Below are 22,333 nucleotides of genomic sequence, written 5' to 3'. Positions count from 1 at the left end.
CACGTGTATGCATATTTGCCTGAGGCAGCACCCTGTCTGCCAATACGTCTGTCACGAACAAACTCCGTCCTGCAAGATGAAATACAACACATGGATGCTGATACACTGCTGCTTTATTGAAATTTAACAGACACAGAGTAGACAGGAGTGTGTACAGCTATGATTTAAGCATCTCAAAAAGCCTTCTTAAGGGATACATCCTCAATTAAAAATATTTTACATGGGTGAAAGTCATGGTAACTTACTGATTGCAGAGCAGACAGATGGTGTGTGGTGAAAAAGCAAACGGCAGCAGAAAACATGTTTAATCACAGGTGTATAGACAAATGTGTTGAAATGGTCTTCTTGAATGATATGTCCTCTCACCCCCTCCCCTGATCTCATCGTACTTTGGTTTCAGTTTAAACAGCAGGTACATTTGGAATGCACTGTTTGATGTCCTTGTTAATACGCAAGTTCTCCAATTCCCCCAGAGATCATTAAAGTTTCATCCTATCTTAGTCATGCAGACTCACAGATGGCAACCAGTAGAGATTTAGCGGACAAGTAACTCTTGATCCTTATCTTGATGGTGTTATATACAGCACTGTACAATAGCATATTCTTTGTAAGAAATTCACACGCAGTAAGCAAACTTAGTCCTTTTTTTATTCCTATCACTAGAACAGATGTTTGTTAACCATTTCTTAGTTCATATGTAGAGAAAATGTGGAAATAATACATTTCAAGTGTTTCCTGTTGCCTCAATTTCTTTTTTCTTTACTAAAAAAAAGTTACGGTTTTCCAAACTTTATTTTAATCCAATTACCAATAAAATAGAAATTTGTCAATACATATCCAAGGAGGCTCATTCTTAATTTTAAAGGGTTTTCACAGTAAGTAAAGTATGTAAGAATTCTGAGGGGTATTTTCATTTTCTATATACGTACCTTTTAGTATTTTAAAGTAAAATGCCTGCTTCATCAGTGTTTCATGATCCACTGGAGAACATTACATACTATATCACAAAGAGATGTTTGTCAGAGGAGGTAATCTTAACCCGTGTGTGTGTTTACATGTGTTTAAACCTCTACTCTCCCCCCTCTAGCTAGCCTGGTATGCAGCAGTGTGGAGTTGTAAGCAGCACCTCCAGAGCTGTTTATCTCTGATAGTCACAGTGGGCTTGTTCCCTCCTAATCTCATATTCCAGGCACAGGACACCTCCAGTAGATCCTGCATACACTGGACCTATATGGTATAAGCTGTTTGAAGGTGTTGTGAACAGGGTTTGTGTGCAATATTAACCAAGTGTGTATTTCTGTGTGTGTGTTTTAATTCCAGGTCACCCGTGTACCAGTGGAGAGCTGTGAGCAGTACAGTTCCTGTGGAGCATGTCTTGGAGCAGGGGACCCTCACTGTGGCTGGTGTGTGCTGCATAATGTGTAAGTGCATACACCTTTTTCTTCAATTCATGATGTAATTTCATTGGTTAGATTAGGTGGGTTCTCTTTACATAATATTAAGTTATGACGAGTAGTATTATGTGGACCTGCTTTGTGTGTCAACAAAAATTGCACAAATTCTGGCCTTTTAAGGGTTGTGTTCAGCTAAACAAATCCCTTAAAATCATTCTGTGATAGCATGGATTTATTCGTGTGTCAAGAAATTACATTTTTGGAATGACAAAATGAAAGCCGTCTGTTAAATAAATAAATACATCATTTTCTATTACTTGTTTTTATGGGCTAGAAGCTGCCTCCTTGGTTAAATTACTTTGTTTTCTGACCCACACACCAAGCAGTACAATATGAAGAAAATGTGCACTACAAGATAAAACTGTTAAAAAATGTACAATATAAAGCTAAAGATATCATTTGCGATAGATAAACTGATAATTAAGTTTGGCCTTTCTGCTGCATACTGCTAAAATCAACAAAAAGCGTGTATTTCCAAGTGCGGACTTCTGCTGATACTCTCTGTCAACACTGATTTCCAATGTGTGCTTACATTGGCACACTTTATATATAATTTGTAAAGGCTAATAATTACAAAGGTTGTATGTGAATAGGTGAAGTGGTTTATACACCATTAAAATAATTTCATTACATTATTTAGATACAACTGTGAACATTGTATAAGATCAGCCACAATTGCCTATTGCAAATATATAGTACCCCAAATGTTTTTAAAGCCAGCATTTCCAAATGCTTGGCACATTGGTACATTGGGATGAAGGTGCCATCAGAGTTTTATCGAGGTGTCAGGTTTTAAATGCCACCATGCACACCTGTGTTAAATTAATTGAATGTTACTAGTCAATTGATAGCCAACCAGATGAATGAGCCATGGTGAAGCATGAATGAACAGCTGGTGCCAATCAGCTAATGCATCGTGACCGCCTGAACTAACTCTGCCCCATTTGTTTTTTACTGACTATGTGCTGGGCTCTTTATTTGACGCTTGTACTATACTATAGTGTTTTTTAGTTGACTGCCATAATGATAGCCTTTTAATAAATGATAAGGGAACTTAATCCACAGTAAACCAGGGGTTCATTTTGGTTAGGGCAACCTCACGTTAAGTACACTTAAATATTGTTTTAAGGATGGAGCGAGACTACAGTTATAGTCAAGTTATATAAGTAAACCAATAGCCATGACTAGTGTGGATTTAACATGCCAAGTAAAAGTCAACTGAATACTTGCTATACATTTTTTGAATGGATTCGTGACTGCAGTATATATTCCTCCTCCAGATGTTCGAGGAAGGACCACTGCGAGCGAGCAGAGGAGCCTCAGCGTTTCACCACCCGAGTGGAGCAGTGCGTGCGACTCTCGGTCCAACCTGACACCGTCTCCGTCACCATGTCAGAAGTGCAGGTACAGTGTGCTGATATGTGTCAGAATGTGAGTGTTGTTTGTCATACAGGGAGACATTGAGGAAAGGAAGCTAGAAAGCACAAATGAGCAAGATAAATGTGAAATTAGATTAAATCAAGCTTGTTCTTGAGTCATAGCTGGCAGTTTGTCAATCATTTTGAACTTAACCTGAATATATATGGACATATTGGGGTCGGAAAATAGAACAATCTTGCTTATTTCATAACTAACAGTAGATTAACTTTATATTGCCCCTCACCCTCTCCTTTCTGCTCCTTCTCCTCCCCTAGTTGTCACTTCAGGCACAGAATGTGCCCAGTTTGTCTGCTGGAGTGAACTGCTCATTTGAGGACTATGTAGAGACAGAAGGTCGCATCTATGGAGGACGGATCTTCTGCCTGTCCCCTTCGACAAAAGAAGTGTTGCCCATCACTCGAGACCAAGGTAATGAAAAAAATGTCTTAACATTACTGTTCTGCCACATCCACATAAAAGCAAGAAAGTGCACTAGTTAAACTGTTACAACAATATGACATTAAAGCACAATATCATTGCGAGATAAAGTGTTATTAACTTCATTTGATCTCTTCTGCCATCACTGCAATAGCATAAAAGCGTGTTTTCAGTGACTTCTGCTGATCTCTCAGTAACATGTAGTTTCATGTGGTATCAATCTGGCACTTTAAAAAAAGAAAGGCTCAATTAAAGGTTGTATGTGATCGGACTGGTGTTTCATGTACCCATTAAATAAATTTCATTATTATTAATACAACGGAACATATAATCAGCCATAATTGCCTATTTATTGTTCACCCCTATGTTTGAAGCTCGATTTCCATGGGCACTTGTTCATTGAGACGTAGCATCATCGGGTGCCCCAAGGTTTTAAAATGCACCAGTGCTTCCATGTGTCAATTGTTTGTGTTCTAGTTGTGCACCAGTGTGAGCCAGGAAGCATGATGAACAGTGTGCAATTTAAGATGTGGCCCAACTACTGCCCCATTGATTTCATTGACTATTACAGGCTATTCCTGCTAGTACAATTTTATATGCAATGATGCCTTAAAGTGTAAGGGAGAAATCCACAGTAACCGGGGTTCATTTGGTTAGGCTCGCTACGTTAAGTGTCCTTAACTTTTTTAATGGGGAGTAGTTAGTCAGTTATTGAAACAATGTTTGCAAATGACGTGTGTGATTTAATGCTAGTACCAAATGATCTTCTACTCCTTTGTTGTGGGTTGAAGCAGAATATAGTTGTCAGATGTCAAGCACAATAGCTGGCGCAAGAGCCTAGTCGTTTCACTGCCCGATAGGACGTGTGGCTCTGTCCACTGCAGTCTCCGTCACTCAGGGGTACAAGAAGTGTGCAGTGCTAACGTGTGCGTATGTGTAGAATGGAGTTGTTTGTCACTCAGAACATTGAGAGGGTTAAAGCCAAATTGGCAGATTTGAGTTAACTTAGTACAAGCTGAAACACATCACTAAAATCACACCCCCCTGTTTCTCTTAAGATATCAAGCTTAGCTGTACATTCGCCAGTTAGCTTGAGTTAGCTAATTCCACAAAAATGCTAACGTTTTTCTGTATTAAATAACTGTAGGACGATGCTGTAATTTCAGACATTAGAAAGACAGTCAAAAAAAGAACAATTATAACTACATAGTAAGTTATGGTTAGTTGGATAGCTGGGTAGCAAATACGACCTTGTTTAGCTAGGCAAGAGCATGAAGATGTTTATTCTGTTTTTTTGTCAAGATACGGTACCAGTTAGAAAGTTGATTCATAATTACTTTGATATTGTTGTTGCTTTAGCTAACTGGGGTAATCCGTAAGCATTTAAAATAAGGCTATTTATTTATATATTTACGATTGGGGCGTCATGTATTTGTTGCGGTAAATAAATTAGGCTTACACTGTTGTCAAGTTGGAAGCGCTTCTTTAGGTTCACAGGGTGTCTCAAAGTTGCACATTCTGAAAAAAAAAAGTTTGGTCACATTTCAGGCACAAAAAAAGGCATTACTTCATTCTGTGCTTCTCGGTTGAGCTGTGTTGTTTGATGGTGTCAAAAATAAAAAGTTTGCTTCATTCAGCCTGTTCACTCAACTGTAAGAAACATGAGTCAATCTGCTCTGTAAATGCAACCATTTCTTTGTGATTATTAATATGAGAAACTGCTGTTTCAAAAACATAATGCACAAAACTCATACATTTATATGGACAGCTGAGCAGCTTCCCTCTAAAATTCTATTCACGCAGCTCTAGGCTCTGCTTACTCTCCAACAGTTACATTACGGCTCCAAAATGTCAGCTGTACAAGAACTGACGAAAATGAGGCAGTTAACATTTCCGAATGTATTGCCTGGTCTTGGGCCTGATCCTGGGTTCATAACACATTTTCAATATACTGACTGTATAAGATAACATCTGTTGTACTCAATAGAGATATGGGATGACTCTAAAAGAAAAATCTGAATGTTAATACAGTGTTTTGTGACTCTTTGTAGGTGACCGACGTGTTATAAAATTGTATCTGAAGTCGAAAGAGACGGGGAAGAAGTTTGCAAGCGTTGAGTTTATCTTCTACAACTGCAGCGTGCACCAATCGTAAGTATTCTTTTTTTTGTATTTCAAAGGTAAAAGTTTGTTGCTAAGTTTGCATGAAGTGGAATAAGTGCCTTGCAAGATGCGGAAAAGCAGTGATCAATAAAGTGGGGGCTGCGGTCCTTTTTCGAAAGCAATAGTGCTAAAATATTGGCCCGCAAATGACTCCTATAACGAAGAGAACAGCATGCAACCTTTGCTAATTCATTATTCAATGTATTTAAGCTTTATACAAATCAATTAGTTAATTAAATCTCAAGCAATAAAGGGAGTACTGGTGAGTGAAATAATAAATCGATTCCTAACCATGCAGGACCTAGAAGAGCAGCCAAGCTTTCGGATCTTAAACGCGTCAGTCGTGTTTCCTGGAAATTAATTATCCATATTTTAATTATTGATATACTGATTGGCTTTTCAGCACTGGCTCTAAAAGCAGTTTTTGTATACCCCCTGCGGCGGCAGAGAGCAGACTGGGCTCTGGTTTCAGACGGAGGGTGAAAGGGGTGCTGCGTTATAGGAGTATGTGAAAAAGAAAGCACCGTCTGAGCACTTAGAGACTAATGACAAAAAAAACAAAAACGATGACTACTCATCAAGTAGCTAACTTTTTGGCTAAGCACTCTGAAGACGAAAATGTAGTAAACGTGAAAAGAGTTTAAATGTGCAATATTTAATCAGAAAGAAATATTTTTCTAAAATGAAGTCGCTCTGTCTCTAAATGCCAGTGGAGTTTTTCAGTTAAACATCCACAGGAAGAGAACAGAGGCAGGCAGGACGAGAGTAAGATGAGCCTGATAATGAAAGAAGAATGTCTTCTTAATTGACCTGCCGTGTTAAATAAAGGTTAAATGAAAATAAATAAAATGTCATTCCGTAAATGACTCTTGGCTACTGCTCTGAAGTTGCTGTTACTCTCTCTCTTCAGTCTCTTCAGCCTGGCACAGACTCACATCTCTCACTGAAGGTATCTGCACTTTGTGTCGATACACCTGCTAAAAAGATGCATCTGTGTCAATCTCAAAGTGAATTCAGCATTCTGTTGCCAAGTGTATATTGATGACTGCTTTTCCATCATTTTTCGAATATCCTAAAGAAATTATACATTTGGGGCTTTTTTCCTATTCCTTTTTATCTGTTTTCAAAGTCAAAGAGAAAGGCACTGTTTGTGTTTTTTGTTTTGTTTTAGCATTTTTAATGCATCTCAGAAACATTATGAAAATAGACCATTAATACTTTAAGTTATAACACTGACAAGTAGCTTAATTTTAGACTCAAATTTTCCTCCTAAAGAAATTGCGATTAATGGCCATAACCCTTAATTCCTGAATCACCAGCATTACAACATCTACTAAGGAGTGTGAAGTGAACTTGTTCTGCTTTTATTTCTGCCTCCATCATTCCCCCTCATCCCCTTGCCCTCTTTCCCTCTCCTGCCTTTCCCACCTTCCTCTTGTCTGCCTTTTACTTTCCCGTCTCCAATCCTGGCGCGACCCTTTTTAGTCCTCCCCCCGTTTCCCTTTTCTTGCCCCTCTCTCGTTCATCAAGCCCCATTTATTGCCTGCACGCTGCTCTTGGCCCTGAATATATCTGCATAGTAATAGGCCGTTAATTAGCTGTAGCTGGGTGTCTGTGTGGAGATGGTCATAATGGAGTGGGCATGTAGAGAGAGCTCACCTGGGCCACTTCTCAGGGCCTCCAGGCATAGTTCAATGGCTTTGATTCCTTTTGTGAAACAGGTGAGTGGGAACAACAGCTTTCTGTTTGTTCCTTGTGAGTTAAAGAGCCTGCAATGTACTGGTTGTATATGTTTATGCAAATGTTTGTACAGGCAGGAAGAGTTTTCTCATTTGTGTGTACATGTGTGCCTATTTGCTAGCTCCACCTAGCCCTCCCCTTTTTTGCTGCATAAACAGGCGTGCTGCTGTTTAGGCCTTTGATGTTGGCTCCGCTGGCCCCCACAGGACTCTGCGGGACAGTACTACTACAGTGCAGTTATCACCGCGGCAGCTGTAACCTAAACCCACATATTATATACCTCTCCCTCCCTCATCCATCACCTTTCACCCCTGAAGCTTTGACATTGCCAGTAGGAAGTCGGGCGCTGGAGGCGGTGCAGTTCAACAGCAAATAATGGAGCTCTCCTCGTGGGCGTGGCGGGCGAGTGGAAGGGTAGCACATGTTCGCACGCAGACGTACAGACGCACAAGCCTAGTAGCCTGCAGGCAAGCGCCCAGACTGGCTTGTGTGCGACTTCCCACAGCCTTGCTAAGGAGGTGGATGCAGCACCTGCTTCACCAGCCTCACACAAACACACATGAGAACAGGTGCACGCACTGGCTGGAGGAACGCACGGAAAGCAAATTACGCTTTGAACTAGTTACATACACTGTTACAATATGAAACATTTGCATTAAAAAAGAGGTTTGGAATGGTTTAATTGAGCAGCGATGATGGATCTTTTAAAAAGGGGAAGAGAGACAAAGTGGAATGAGAGCGCTGGAGGGAAGAGGGCAACAAGGGAAGTTCCCCAAGAGCTGGTGAGTTAAAAAGCAAACCGAGTAGGCGTCATGAAGAGGGAAAGACAGATTTAAAGCGTGATATTGCGTCCATTGTGGCAGGAATAATGCGTCCCACACAGCTAAAAGGTTAGCGCCGCAGCCACAGGCCACCATGACCATTACAATATGAAAGGGGAGCAGTGAAAGGAAGCACTCAAGGGAGGGGAGCAGCCCACGCTTGGGCCCCCTTGAAGGACTGTCACTTCCAGGCAGACAGTTCGCTTTGGCCCCCTGTTGACTACATTGGCAACTTTTTGTTATGTTGTTGGAAACAGTTTCTGTGATTACATCGCCATTAGAGTATTTTTTGGAAACAGTTGTTGGTCCAATTTTCAATTAATGTGACCCAGCTTTAATTAAACTGCAGGTTGAGACCTACTGCTATTGGACATTGCCGTGACAAGTTACAATAATACGTTATCATGAGTCTTGCTCCCCTGTTGAGAATCCAAACCTCTCATTTGGTTCCCTGTGCTGTATAACTTAATGATGTATGCTTCACTTTAGTGCCGCTCACTTTGGAGCTTTATTGGATAAAACACAAAGAGGCCTATTTATAGCTCTCATAGCACAGCCAGTGTTATCTCTCTTCTAAACACTATCCACATGAGAGATATGTGGGAGATATGATGTCAAGCCAATCTGAGCTTTTAATCGCAATCACAACAAGCCTATAGTTGCTTAAAGTACTGATTAGGATATTAAAGCTGTACGCCTTGTGCCTCAAAATGGGTCACTGGCCTACTTTGTTTGGCTAGACACATGTTTTGGTGGGCTTTAGATGCTTCCTAATGAGGAAAGAATTTCAGCTTTATCCTTTCATTGAGCAGCATTAAGTGGGCACATTCATATACGTCTGTGCGGAGCGGTTGCTCGCATATCAACAGCTTTGTTCCATCGATCCAGCCTCGCTAGAAGAAAAGCTCGGAAGAAGATGAAAAGGCGTTTGACCCGGCTCTGTGGCTGGGCCTTGTTAAATAGCAGGGGATTTTATTGACTACATTGCAGCAGCGCAGCCACTTACCCAAGCCAGTCGTCCAGGCATTGACAGCCCTACGTATACGTCAAGTCTCGGCTGCCCAGGTGACCCAGAGCAATGCTACGATGTCAACATGGCCCGACAGCTTGTGTGTATATAGGTGCCTCTCAGTCAGCGAGTGTCACGAGCAGTGTGTGGGCACATGGTCCCCGCGAACAAGAAATCGATAAACCCCGGGGTTAATAGTGAGGAGGAACTGGCTCACCAGCTCTGCTAACAAACATCAGAGTGTTAGCATAACCTTAGTCCACCCTTCTCCCCATGGAAATCCTCTGGCATTGATTATAAACTCACACTGCAGTTCAGTGTAGTCTCACCAGCTTAACGGCGGCTATATGAAGCAGCTATCACTCTGTCACTCCAGCGCAGGCGATTTAGGAGTTAACCTTCTGAAATCTGAATAAAACCAAGGACAGAGGGACAAAGACAGAACGCGGATTAGACTAAAATCCAATTTAAAGTCAGTCTCTCTGCCGGCATGGTGGCATTGTGAGCTGCGCAATTGTCCTTCAGTTTGGAGGACCAGCTTTTAAACCCCACTGGAGGCTCATTTATGTGATGCTTTTGCACTGCACTTGTCACAGATTGCTTGTCAGTCAAACAGGGATGTTGGTGTTGTGATCTTATTTTTTCTTCAAACTGAAAAAGTTTGCATTTCCTATTAGTTGGAGCTCTTCCAAGTAATAAAGCACTCCTTTCTTTCCCAAGACAGATTTGATCTGCTTTTGGTACAAATGAATGTAGACTGAGTCACTGCTCAGTTGTATCTGTCACTGATAAGGTAGCGACATAAATATTTGTGTGTTTAGGCTAATGCTCTGTGAAATGAATGTCTCACTGTGCCCAATGTGGCCTTATGGATTGAAGCATTTTACAGTATAATAATCCCTGATGCTAGCTTTCACTTAACATGAATAGAGACTTGCAAAGGAATGTCATACAGCTTTAAAGGACTGGTGTGTAGTACTTAAGAAGTTTTTTTTTAAAAATCAATTAGCTTAGTTGGCTTTGAATGAGCGCTTCATATCTACTGAATGATGCTGCTCCTAAAGTAGTGTTATGGCGTGAAGCAAGGAGAAAAATCCTGGAAGATCTCGTTGCATTAGCTTGGTTTGCACTCTGTGATGCATGTTACTTCACATTTAAGAAAGACCCTAAAGAGGTACCAAGTACATTAACAAGTGACGCCAATAATTCCTGAAGAGTCTGGTTTGCTGTTCCCCGCTCATTTATGCTAAGCTTAGCTATCTCAGTTACATATTTAGTGTACAGACACAAGAGTGGCATTAATGTACTCATCTAACTCTGCAAGTAAAAGAGTATACCTAACTAATCTGGTTGCTGTTTCCACTTGATTTATGCTAAGCTAGGTTAATTTAGCTTCATATTTAGTATGCAGGTATAGGTTGGCATCTTCTCCTTATCTAACTCTACAGAAGAAAAATGTGTCACAAAATGTCAGCAAAGACCTCAATTAGAACAAATCAAAACTACATCTAGTAACGAAGCTACACTAAGCAACATGGGCACCAATAACTGGATGATGGAAACATACAAAAGACCTTATCGGTTCCCAATCAGTCAGGGTAGATGTTACTTGACGGGCAGAGACAGTGGGTGTGTGTGGGTTGAGTTTAAGATTGAGTACAGTGACAGCATCTTAGAAAGGAGTCTGACGTTACATGTAATTAGAGCTCGCCCCTGTTAAGCCAGTTAAGTGAAATGTAGTTCAGAAGTGGTGTAAAGACGACAGAGCCACTACTTGTTTGAGAGGAAAGAGAACGTCAGGGTTTTAAAAGAGTTGCTGAACGTCAACTTGTGTCAGTCTCTGTAATTATTTCACTTTTGACTTGTTGCGACAGTAAGTGGTTCCTCAGCTAGCCAAGAAGTCCTGCGTTAAAATGGCAAGAATGTGAGGATAAGAAACAAAAGTGAGATTTAACACAGCACAGACGTAAATATTTATCAGTGGACGTTTATATATAATATAGGAAATTACGCATAACACACAGATTTTTGTTTCATAATGAGAACCAAGCTTTGCTAATGGAATAACTATTTAAACTTTACTCATAAGTGATGTTAAGTGAAATCCTAAACTAACCTTTCTTTAGTTGAACAAACTTTCTTGGCATTTATTTCTTGATAGCATGTGTTTTGGTTTGGTAATTCCTATATGAATGTGTATGTATTCATATTGCTTCCTCTACTCTAAAAAAAGAAGAGGAAGATGAAAAAAAGCAAGTGTTATATAAAAACAGGCTTATCTTGGTCTGCCAGCTTAGTTCACTGTAAGCCTCCAAGCATGGAGAATAAGGAGGGAGGAGTGGATCGCCAAGGATTCTCTCTCCCTCTCTGCCTCGCTGACAGCTGGAATAAAGTCATAATGCACGGGGACACGGTGACACGCGTCATTCCAACGTGATTCTGGAGTTTTGGCCGTAAACATTTGATGCTTTGCAAAAGTGTGGATACACGTTCACGCTCGGGCTGTCATGAAATAATGTGCCTCGTCCATAAAAGTTTCACTTGGCGGCAACTTTCCTGTTGTACAGTATCTCATGTGTGAGGAATTTAAGTCACGTTTGCTTGGTAGTGGTTCTAGCTGGCAGTGTGTTTTTATGATGATTGCAAATTAGAAAATATAAACAAAAGTAATAAGGAACGTTTTTGCCACTTTTTTTTTATGTCTGTTTGTTTCCTACTGTAAATGCTTTTAGGTGTGACTTTTTCGAATGTACTAGGTCATTGTTTTGTATGTATCAAACTGTCTTTCGGATTACAATGTGAGCATGGGACAGGCAACTGGCAAAATTGAACTTTTTCAATTTAAGTTTTTTCTATGACAGATAATTGGGTTTTTATTCCTAAAACTTTTACGTACATATCAACTATATAAATGTGACAGACAAAAAATAAAGCAAGACACCAGCTAAATATTCTGTTCTAGACAAATGTTTCTAAATTACCATAGAAGTCTATTTTACCTAGCATTACTCTAGAACAATAGCAGTTAGCATGCACAGCAACACACTGTTAGCTTACCAAGTAAAGACAAATAAGCAGTGTATACTCCTTTTAAAGAAAATCTGAGAAAATTGGTAACACTGCAAAATGATGACCGTATTTCAACCTATTTAGTCATATTATTGCTTTACCCCCAGGTGCCTGTCCTGCGTTAATGGAAACTTCCCCTGTCACTGGTGCAAATATCGCCACATGTGCACACAGGACGCCAGCGACTGCTCCTTCCAAGAGGGACGAGTCAACACCTCTAAGGTAAGGGAAACACACACTCATCCAGAAGTGCAGACATACAAGTCAACACGTGATGCATTTGCACACATGTGGTATAGTGGCATAGTAATTTCAAGGGTGCAGCTGGGAAGTGTGTGTGTGTGTGTGTGTGTGTGTGTGTGTGTGTGTGTGTGTGTGTGTGTGTGTGTGTGTGTGTGTGTGTGTGTGTGTGTGTGTGTGTGTGTGTGTGTGTGTGTGTGTGTGTGTGTGTGTGTGTGTGTGTGTGTGTGTGTGTGTGTGTGTGTGTGTGTGTGTGTGTGTGCGCTGCCGTGAGTGGCCCAGCAGCAGATGTCGTACTCCAAACAGCGCTGGATTTATTCACTTATAAACAAGTCGGGGTGAATGAGTATGCTAATGGCGGCGCGTGCTACCGTCCCAAATGTTACATTTGCATGAAAACCCTCATCTATACACACACCGACTCGCTCTCACAGTCCCTCTGTCTCCCTCTGTAATTCTCTCTGTCTCTCTTGCAAACACAGAAACTCACACTGACAAACACAATTGAACTTTTGTGTCTTTGGAAATTTGCACTTAACACCAAACCGCCTTCACTGTAGCACATTTTAAAATCAATGTTGTGCGTGTGCAAGACAATAGAGGACTTTGTGAGATTTTTTTTCTTTCATTACTCAGAGGAACATTTCATGTGTTTTGTGGACTCACATTCAAGCTGTCCTCCTTTCTCCTCTCTCACTCAGCCTTTAATTGCATGTGCTTTCTTTCCCTCATTCTTTCGTCATTTCCATCTTTCTCTGCAGAAAAACCTGAGATGAAAGCTTATAATCAGAAAAACTGTAAAGTGCTCATTGTGGGTCGGCATGGATGTATACATGTGTGTATCTACATGCATATCTTTAGATATGGTTGCCTATGTGTTTGTATACTTTAGGATTTTGCTGTGTTTGCATGGATATACTGTATGCATGACCATTGTCTTCACTTAAAGGGACAGTTAACCCCAAAAGCATAAGCACATATTGTTCTTATTTGTAGGGCTATTTATCATTCTCCATGGTTTGTGTATGAGTGTCCAAGTGTTTGAGATGTTTCCCTTCCCTCCAATATAATGGAAACAGCCGGCAATCTCCTTGTATTGCTCTAATTGCCCAAAGTACATTAGAAAAAGATAGCAGCAATTTCCGAGATGTTCTAATTACCCAAGATGATCCACACACCTTGTGAGTCCCATCTAATTCCATTATATTGGACAGACATCTCTACGGCCAATGTCCTCCATTACGAGACTCACAACAAAATGATATAAATTGATAAAAAGCACCAGAAATGAGAGGAAAAACAGAATGTATTTTTGATTTTGGAGTGAACTGTCCCTTTAAGCTCCAGTGAGGTAGTGAGGTATATTTGTGTATATGTGATATCTTTTTAAATTGGGCAATTTCAGGGCATTTTGTGTGTGTGCAAGTGTGTGTGTGTGAGAGTGAAATGGGGATGACACTTGACTCGGAACACCCTTTCATTACTCGTCCTATAAACACAGCAGGCTGACATCCATCCTCATATTGTTTGGAGAACCACACCAATTCAGCCATCTTTTTTTCAGTTATTTCCAATCTATTATCCCTTCAGATGTACTCATTTTGGTGCAGGCGTTGCCATGGTTACCAAGACACTTTGAATGTCAGGGGGTTTTATACACAACCATCCCCAAATCTTAACAGGGATTATTGTTATGAAAAGACAGCTCGTTGATGGATGCATGTGATTTTGATGTGTCTCGCTGAAATTGAATGGATAACATTTTTGAAGGAGTACATATGTGAGCCAGCAGCAGCGGTTTTGTCAACACACATTTATCTCCTCCAGCCTTGATTTTGTTCCAATTTGCCAGTTCGTAGCCCCCGCTGAAAGCAATATTGCCCATCTCCGCTGCCTGAAAAAAGTTTCCCCCTGCGTCATTAGCATTTGGTTGCCAAAGTGATTGAATTCACACTACACTGGTTATCTTCCCAATGGCATTAGTCATATTTTATGAGGCTCACTTCACTTCATATCTGATGAAACTCCTGGCATCTGTAAATCTGTGCAACAGGTACATACATTTCTTTCTTCCTCCTGTTTGCAAATGTTTGATTTCCACCCCTTTGAAATAAATGCAATTCTGCAATGTCACTTCCTGGATATGTAAATATATATAAATCAGCTGTGTTGTGACAGCAGATAAACAGAGAGGCACATTAGAGGCAACCAGGCAGAAAATTGCCAGATTCGGAGAGACACTTGAGAAGGCCATGAACGGAAATGTGTACACAAACAATGAGAGAAACAAACACCAGGACAAACAAACACAGAGACAAACAAATTTGATTTGCTTCAATGAATCCTAGCATTGGACTGCTAGAGCCGGCTGGGCCGACGCTGGGCCCACGGGTTGGTTCAAATGACTTCATTCAGATTCAAGGAAATAGGAAAGGTAAGACAATAATAAGACCCCAAAAAACTAGATTTGTTTGCATTTAGTTTCCTGTCTGTGCGCTTGCCTGCCCCTTCATTCATTGAGATAAATTTGCCTGCTATTTAATTAAGTCGTTCTTTCATTTTACATGCTGTCGCTGCTCACTCAGGATATTTCATATTCCAAAAATAAATGAATGCAGTACATGATTGACAGTATAGACAGAAAATGTCTGCCAAGAACAGCCCCAGATGGGAGCTTTGATAGATTTTTTTTCCAACTCCAATTATTTACAGTGCTACAACAAGTTGGTTGTTATTTATGACATGAGCTTCAGTTTTTTTTTTAGAATTGCCGTCAGATATTATTTAAAGTAACCATCAAAAGCACACATACTGATGCTGAAAGAAAAGCGAGGCACATAGGGAAAAAGACCATATAAATCTAATAGTAGCATAAATATTAGTGTCTACTTTTTTCTTTTTTTGTGTTCAGTATTTACAGGGGACATTACCATCTCGACACATTATTATTTATGTTATTACATGTGACACAGAGACTTGGTCACGACCCTTTGAAGTTACCAGTTTAAAGCGCACTGCGTACTGCTTTAGCATTGTTTTTTAACATACACAGCATCAACCAGAAATGAGTTCACTTCTTGGTTAGGGAACAAAACTACTTGGTTTGGTTTAAGAAAAGTTTGTGGTTTGGTTTAAAATAAGTATGTTTGTTAGGTAACTTAAGTATGGTACGTATGTTTGTTTTGGCTTCCAACAAGTAAGTAAAATAAACATACAAGAAGTTCAGAAAAAGCTTTTTCATGAGTAAGAAAACTGTGTGTTTTTGCTTTCTTTGACGCCACGCTTGATTTCCTCCAATACTTTTGTCATAACTAGTATGGCCACTAGAGGCACCCTAAAAACTAAGCTAGAGGACTGTTGCGTCACATTTTTAAGGTTGTTTTTGACAAGATGGGAGTTTAAAACACCTTGGCGCAAATGCCACATATAAAAGAAACACAGCTCCCTCGTTCAGTTTGATTTTGCCATAACAAATTGCAATTTTATCCAGGCAACCACCCACCAGTTAAGTTGATGCAAGCAGACTTCAGCATTTATAAATAAAACAAAACATGTTAGGGCGTGTTAAGGGTCTCCTGTACAAAAGTCAGACATACTCCAATCCACCCACCACACTGACATCTGCACCTGTACTTTGTGCCAGTTACATATAATGAATACCACTTTCAGCTTAGGCACAAAGACTATTAAAGTCTTTGTTAGTGTCATTTTTTTCCATTCATGGTTTGGGAAAGTTCTCCTTCTAGATGGGATTTATTTAGGTCCTATGCATTCATTAAAGCTCAGTGAAGTCATCTGATTCTGTCAGAAGAAGCTCTCATCAGGAGCAAGCACTTCTGCATCAACCGTTCTAAAGCAGTTTATTTAACTATCAAGGCACTGACCTTTTCAAAATGTGAAACTTCCCCTCACCATCTGTGACTCAGTGTGATCTTCTCTCTCTCTCTTCCTCCCTACTTGCTTCTCTACTTTATTTGCATCGTTCTACAGTGAACTGGTGGCTTTGTACCCCAGCCTCATTGATAACCATTAGCAGGCGTTGTTTGGCTTCAAATGAACAGAAGGGGAATATAGATATGTGGATTAGCTGTAGCCTTCAAGGCACTAATTAGAGGATAAATCACCATGATGAGTGACTTGGTTAGATAGTCATATCTTTGTGTCAAGTCACCTGAAATAGTGTCACACTCACAATAAAAGCATACCCAACCAACTCCATATGGGTCTTTTGATCTCTATCCCTATGGCTCTTATTCATCCGCTCCCTAATTCCTTCAACAAGTCAATTAGCTGGAGCTCCACTCCTTTTTTTGTTGTCTCTCAGCTACGGGTGTCAGAATTACATCTGTCTTCCCATTGTTGATGGAGCACAGGCTGCTACACAGCTCTCAGTTGCCCAGCTCAGAAGCTCTGGGGCTGGGGTTGGCACGGAGCTAGCTTTCCCTCTCCCTCTGGGTCTCTCTCTGGCTGGGGGAGCTGCCTGCCACTGATACACTCAGCTGTGTGTGTGTGTGTGTGTGTGTGTGTGTGTGTGTGTGTGTGTGGTGTGTGTGTGTGTGTGTGTGTGTGTGTGTGTGTGTGTGTGTGTGTGTGTGTGTGTGTGTGTGTGTGTGTGTGTGTGTGTGTGTGTGTGTGTGTGTGTGTGTGTGTGTGTGTGTGTGTGTGTGTGTGTGTGTGTGTGTGTGTGTGTGTGCACATGTGTGTTAATTATTCAAAGTGTATTAAAGCTTAAAGACGCATCTCCAGATGCCTCTCTGATCGTTGGCGTGTTTAATGGAGAGAGACAGATGAGATGGGAAGCGAAAGGTGGAGCATCCACAATAAAACATAGGGGAGGAGTGTGGCAGTGGCCTAGTTGTTGGAGAAGAAGAAGCAAGCTTGCTAAAACAACTAAGGGCCTCATTTATGAAACTCTATGCACAGTACACATAAACGCATTAGAAAAAGTGCCTTCTGCAAAAAATGTTAAACATTTTTATTATGCAGGTTTCTTGACCAGTCTGTAAATGTGCACATACATGCTAAATTAAAGGCATATAAATCAATTACACTCTTACTATACACTGCTCTCTGATCATTTCTCTTGTGTTAGTGTATCCCTAAAGCTTAATTTTTATAAACTGAATGTGTTTTAATGTATTTAACGAGCAAAGTCCCATTGAGAACATTTCTTTTCAAAGGGAGATGTGGCCAATACACGCACTAGCATAACACATTTTTTATTTTATTTTCAGTGTACAGAAACACACAATATATTTAAAAAAGGAACTAGAAATCAAGCTTTTTTTAGTTGTGTACCTAGTAAAACAAAAAGCATTGACATATTTAGGGATCTGCCTTTAGATCTATCAATTTGCATTGTATTAAATACATATTTCAATTATTTTTTTCTACAACATATTCCATGTTAAAGGTGAAACATAGACAGACAAGAAGGGAGAGCTATCACAACACCCTTGCTCAATGTGTTATTAATTGTTTTCTCTCTCCAGAATAAGGTGAGAGGTCACAATAAGATGCCTCTAATTAAGTTTGTGTCAGGGACCTAATTTTAATTGTCTCATTATTCTAGCAAAATGGTAGATTGGACTGCAAATTTGACCAAATTGCCGTAGGCCAATTTGTCAACGAGCTTTATTTAATTAAGATTGATTAAACGTGTATTAGTTGCAACCGTTAAATAAAGCTTCGGTAAATAAACTTAGAAAGTGGGACAGCAGAGATTTAGAAAATGAAGGGTAACTGAGATTCATGGAGGAAGACAGGAAAGGGAGGAAGTACTAGTCTTGTAAAGCAAGACAGATTAAGGAGAAAGACATCAACGTGGCAGGGAGCAACATTAGCAGGAGAGCAAAGAGCGAGCGGGTTGATGAAAGGAGGAGAAGGATGGAGGAGTGGGAGGAGATGTTTAACCATTCAGGAGATGAAAGGATACTTGAGGGTCACGACATCATGTCTCCTCAGAATCTACTCAATGATTCCTCATCATTTAGTTAATGCTATGTGCCCTATTTCTTTTATGCTTCCTGGAAGATTGGCTGCTGAGAAACCATTTAATTGCATTGTATTTGTCTTACAAAACATACTTTTGCCTGTAAAAATGATGTAATTCATGTTTAAGTCATAGGCAAATTTTGACTTTGCATTCACATCCTTGTTTGTTGTGTTTTTTTCCTGGCTTCCATTCTTGACTTCTATCTTTGCAACATACAAACACATGTTATATATTTGTGTCATTCCTGATGAATGTATAAAATAGTGTGAGAACAATATTATTATTATTCTTGTATCACTTGTGTGTCTTAATTCCACACCTTCTTTTCTTCCCGTATGACCTGGCTTACCCTCACACAAGCTTAACTACACTGTTTCTATGAGGGCACATGAGCAATCATATGTATAAAATTTGTTTTGAAAGAGTTGTATTGCTGCTCATTTTCTTAGTGGATACATTTAACGGCCATCAAACTGTTGAATAGTGCACTGAGGTGGAGGGACAGGGGAATTAACTTCGGTATCAATGCTCTTCGGTCCATTGTTCTATGCTAACAGGCCATATCAACCATATGAAAAGCAGTGGACTACATAAGGTTTTTTTTTATTCCAAATGCATTCATTAAAGACTCAAAAGTTTAGGGAAAAGGATGTTGGAGATGACTACATTGCATTTACATATATATATTTAACTCTATAGATATCACAAAGTAAAATGAATATGTCACAATGAGAAGCCTACTTTGCTTCCTGATGACGTGTATTAAGAAACTGTTTTGATTGTTTGACCAATACTATGGATTACAAGACAATGTATTGCACCATATGCTGGTTTTGTCCCCGCTTTTTTCAAGGCTACTCATTTCTGAAGTACCCCTTTATTATAAACTAGTGGAGAGCCAATTCAAAACGTGTCTGATTGCTATCTTTCAGTATTGCTCTTTGCAACTTTCTCGGGCCTTTTTTTGGGCCTTTGTCAGTACACCCTCCAAGTGTAAAGTCTATTGGATAAAGGGTTATTGTGAAAATCCAAGGACAGAAACAGAGGCAAAGACTCATTCCATTTGAGTTGGATGATGGTTTAGTTTCGTTAGTACAATTTGCTTCTACTTATATAGAATAGAATAGAATAATATAAAAAGCATTTCTGCCCTTGAAAGTGACAACTCACATTCTTGTTAATTGGTATACGATGTGCTCCATGATGTGAAGCAGAAAAACTGTAGTGTTGATTTACATAATTCAGTGCTACCATGGTTGTAATTATTGGATAATGTTATCAATATGATACCTGACTTTCAGTCCCTGTTACAATTTTGCCCAAATAGAAATGGTAAAGAATTGGCAAAGATGAGCCCCTTATCGAGAAACCCATCTTTTACGGATCTACCAAACAGCAGCAAACATTTCTTAAGCCTGGTGGAAGGAAAAGCAAGAAACCTCTGAAAACGCCTTGGTCTTAAAGAGGTTACCTTCCTAAAAGTTCCCAAATTCATCTAAACTAAATCAACGGACTGTCAGGCAACATTTGATCTGATTACTTCTAAGGAAAGAGGTTGTTGTACACTATAGACATTGCAAAACCGTTTGGGAGATGTGTGATTCTTGGCTTTATGAATCAATCAAATTGTCTTGACTTGTCTGAATGAGTAATTTTTAGGAGGAAAAGAAATGGAGGGCCATTCTTCACCACATGTAAGCCCAATTTGTTGCATCAATATTCATTCAATTACAAAAAAAGTTAAAGGTACCAGCACTGTGTTCTCTGCCATAGTTCAATTTCTACTTTGTTGAAAGTTTTTTCTTTGTTGTTAGTGAAGTTGAGTAGCAGTGTAGATCCTTTAACAGTATGTTCCCCCGGAGATGAGAAGAAAAGGTAACATGTGGCTTTGATTAGAAATGTTTAGGGTAAAACAACAACGTTTTTTTCAAAAGAAAGTAACATTGGCAAACTATTCTGAGTAAGCCGTAATGATGCCAAGGCATTGTTTGTGTTCATACATTTATTTAAATGTCAGAATATCATTTCATAACAGCGTGAACTCTTTCTGTGTTTTATCTTTACCACATCCTCCACCTCGCTGCCTATCCCCTATAGTAAACGGGCTGGGAAGAGTGGGTGGACACTCCAAAAGGCTTCTAACAGTTCAAAGTGTCTTTTATAAAACAGAAGAGCTCCTAGTCTTGTGCAAGGGGGGTTGTCTGCCCTCGTTCCACCTGAGACTACAACTGAGGAACCTGGGTCATTTGAGCAAAATAGATGAAAAGATTTGCTGCTAAAACGAAGCACAGGGGATGAGTCACGTATCCCGAATAAAACATGAGATGGGTCTTGCAAAGGGAAAGCTATCTCTTTCAAAAGTTTGTGGCCCCAGTGAATATGCATATGCGATATCTTTTATTGTAAAGTTGACTGTGTTGTGTATTGCTTACACTTTTCCGACGTAGGACCTTTGGGACCAGTGAACTGGTGGGACTCATCCTTTTATCCTGAGACTAATGGAGAAAATAAACCCAAATAATAAGAAGAAGGCAGTTTGGGGAAGTCACTACGTTTATCATGGGCTTTTATTCTGACCTTGAAAGGTTGGATGATTCTTAGGTGGGTCACAGAAACCTCTTATTATTCACTGGGTCGTGGTCTAAACTGGGTTGCTAGCCTGTTTTTGGTTCCCACATGACATGGAGCACTGTGTCATTTTCCACTCAGAAGATGAAACAAAATTCATCAAATTTTGATCCTGCAGGCTGAAAAAAAAATAGAACACGGGCCGTATTTAGTGAGGCCAATCTGAAGAGCTTCTTTTTATCTATCATGTATCTTCTGTGTCACCCTCAGAAACACACACACACACACACACACACACACACACACACACACACACACACACACACACACACACACACACACACACACACACACACACACACACACACACACACACACACAGTATGAGTATTCTAGAGGCTTCTATCGATCCACCAGCTGATGGTTATCGGCTACATCCTCCTCTTTGACCATCCAGACCTGATAGCATCCAGATAGACGCACAATCACACTTGGTCATCAGCGATATCAAACAGGACAATGCTACTCTAATGGGGATGAAGAGCTCCGTAGAAGTGGTGCGAGTGGAGGTCTTTTCCCAGGCTTTTAAAAGGCTTGATTGCCTACTACAATTTTGATCTGTTGGACAAATCCAGACATGGCTCAAATAATATTGGCAAATGTGTTATTACCTGCCCCTTCGACATGGAAGACATTAGTTTATCAGCAGTTTTGCGAAACAACTCCTGGCCCAATTTGGTGCGAAGAGGGCCAAGTGCCATTCAAATATAAAGCAATCACATAAGAACTTGACTTTCCTGCTTGAAGACCAAACTGCTGGTGCTTGATGCAGGTTTAACACTAATTTAACCAAACAATGAGAATATGCCTTTATTGCACAGGAAGGTATACATGTTATGACTTAGGATTATTGGGAATAAAAGAACACCAACTGTATTAAAATGAAAATGAGGAGTACTACAATATCTGAACAAATGAAAGAGCACCACGCTCGGATATATCAGTGTTCGATTTTCAAAAATCAAAACTCACAGCTTTTCTGGGTAACCCCATATTTAATCAATATCTGAACTAGAGAGCCTTTTATTTAATGAGCCTCTGTTTCATAAAGGCCAATAGGTCCTGCATTGCTGACATGGGAGGAACAGTGCACTTGTACATACTGAACCAGTCTGCGAGACGCACATAAGCCACACAACAAAACATTATTATCCTTCAGCAGCAAGGCCCACAAGAGTGTCGTAGCAAAATCTGGCTTCTGTGCCGATGGATATCAATTTGTGTCTAGCCTTCATGTGACCTCACTTTTTAGTTTCTTTTTTACATAGAGATCTACAGTATTCAGTGCATTGACAGCCACTGGGGAGTGTTTCCTATATAGCATGTAGTCTGGAGCTGGAGATCATTACTTGATAAA

At 40.0% G+C, this 22,333-nt stretch overlaps 1 protein-coding gene across 1 annotated transcript in view; it reads left to right on the top strand.

Moving 5' to 3' along the window:
- plxna1a (plexin A1a) overlaps positions 1 to 22,333 on the top strand; it is a 217,393-nt gene that overhangs the window by 100,746 nt on the left and 94,314 nt on the right. The window contains 5 exon segments of the mRNA XM_063884697.1: positions 1,321 to 1,421; positions 2,735 to 2,858; positions 3,149 to 3,302; positions 5,363 to 5,462; positions 12,221 to 12,335. Coding sequence (XP_063740767.1) covers positions 1,321 to 1,421; positions 2,735 to 2,858; positions 3,149 to 3,302; positions 5,363 to 5,462; positions 12,221 to 12,335 — 594 coding nt within the window.

Source organism: Eleginops maclovinus, chromosome 1 (assembly GCF_036324505.1).
Source record: "Eleginops maclovinus isolate JMC-PN-2008 ecotype Puerto Natales chromosome 1, JC_Emac_rtc_rv5, whole genome shotgun sequence".
NCBI lineage: Eukaryota > Metazoa > Chordata > Actinopteri > Perciformes > Eleginopidae > Eleginops > Eleginops maclovinus.
The sequence above is the reverse complement of the archived record's forward strand: the minus strand, read 5'-3'. Positions and strand labels throughout refer to the sequence as shown.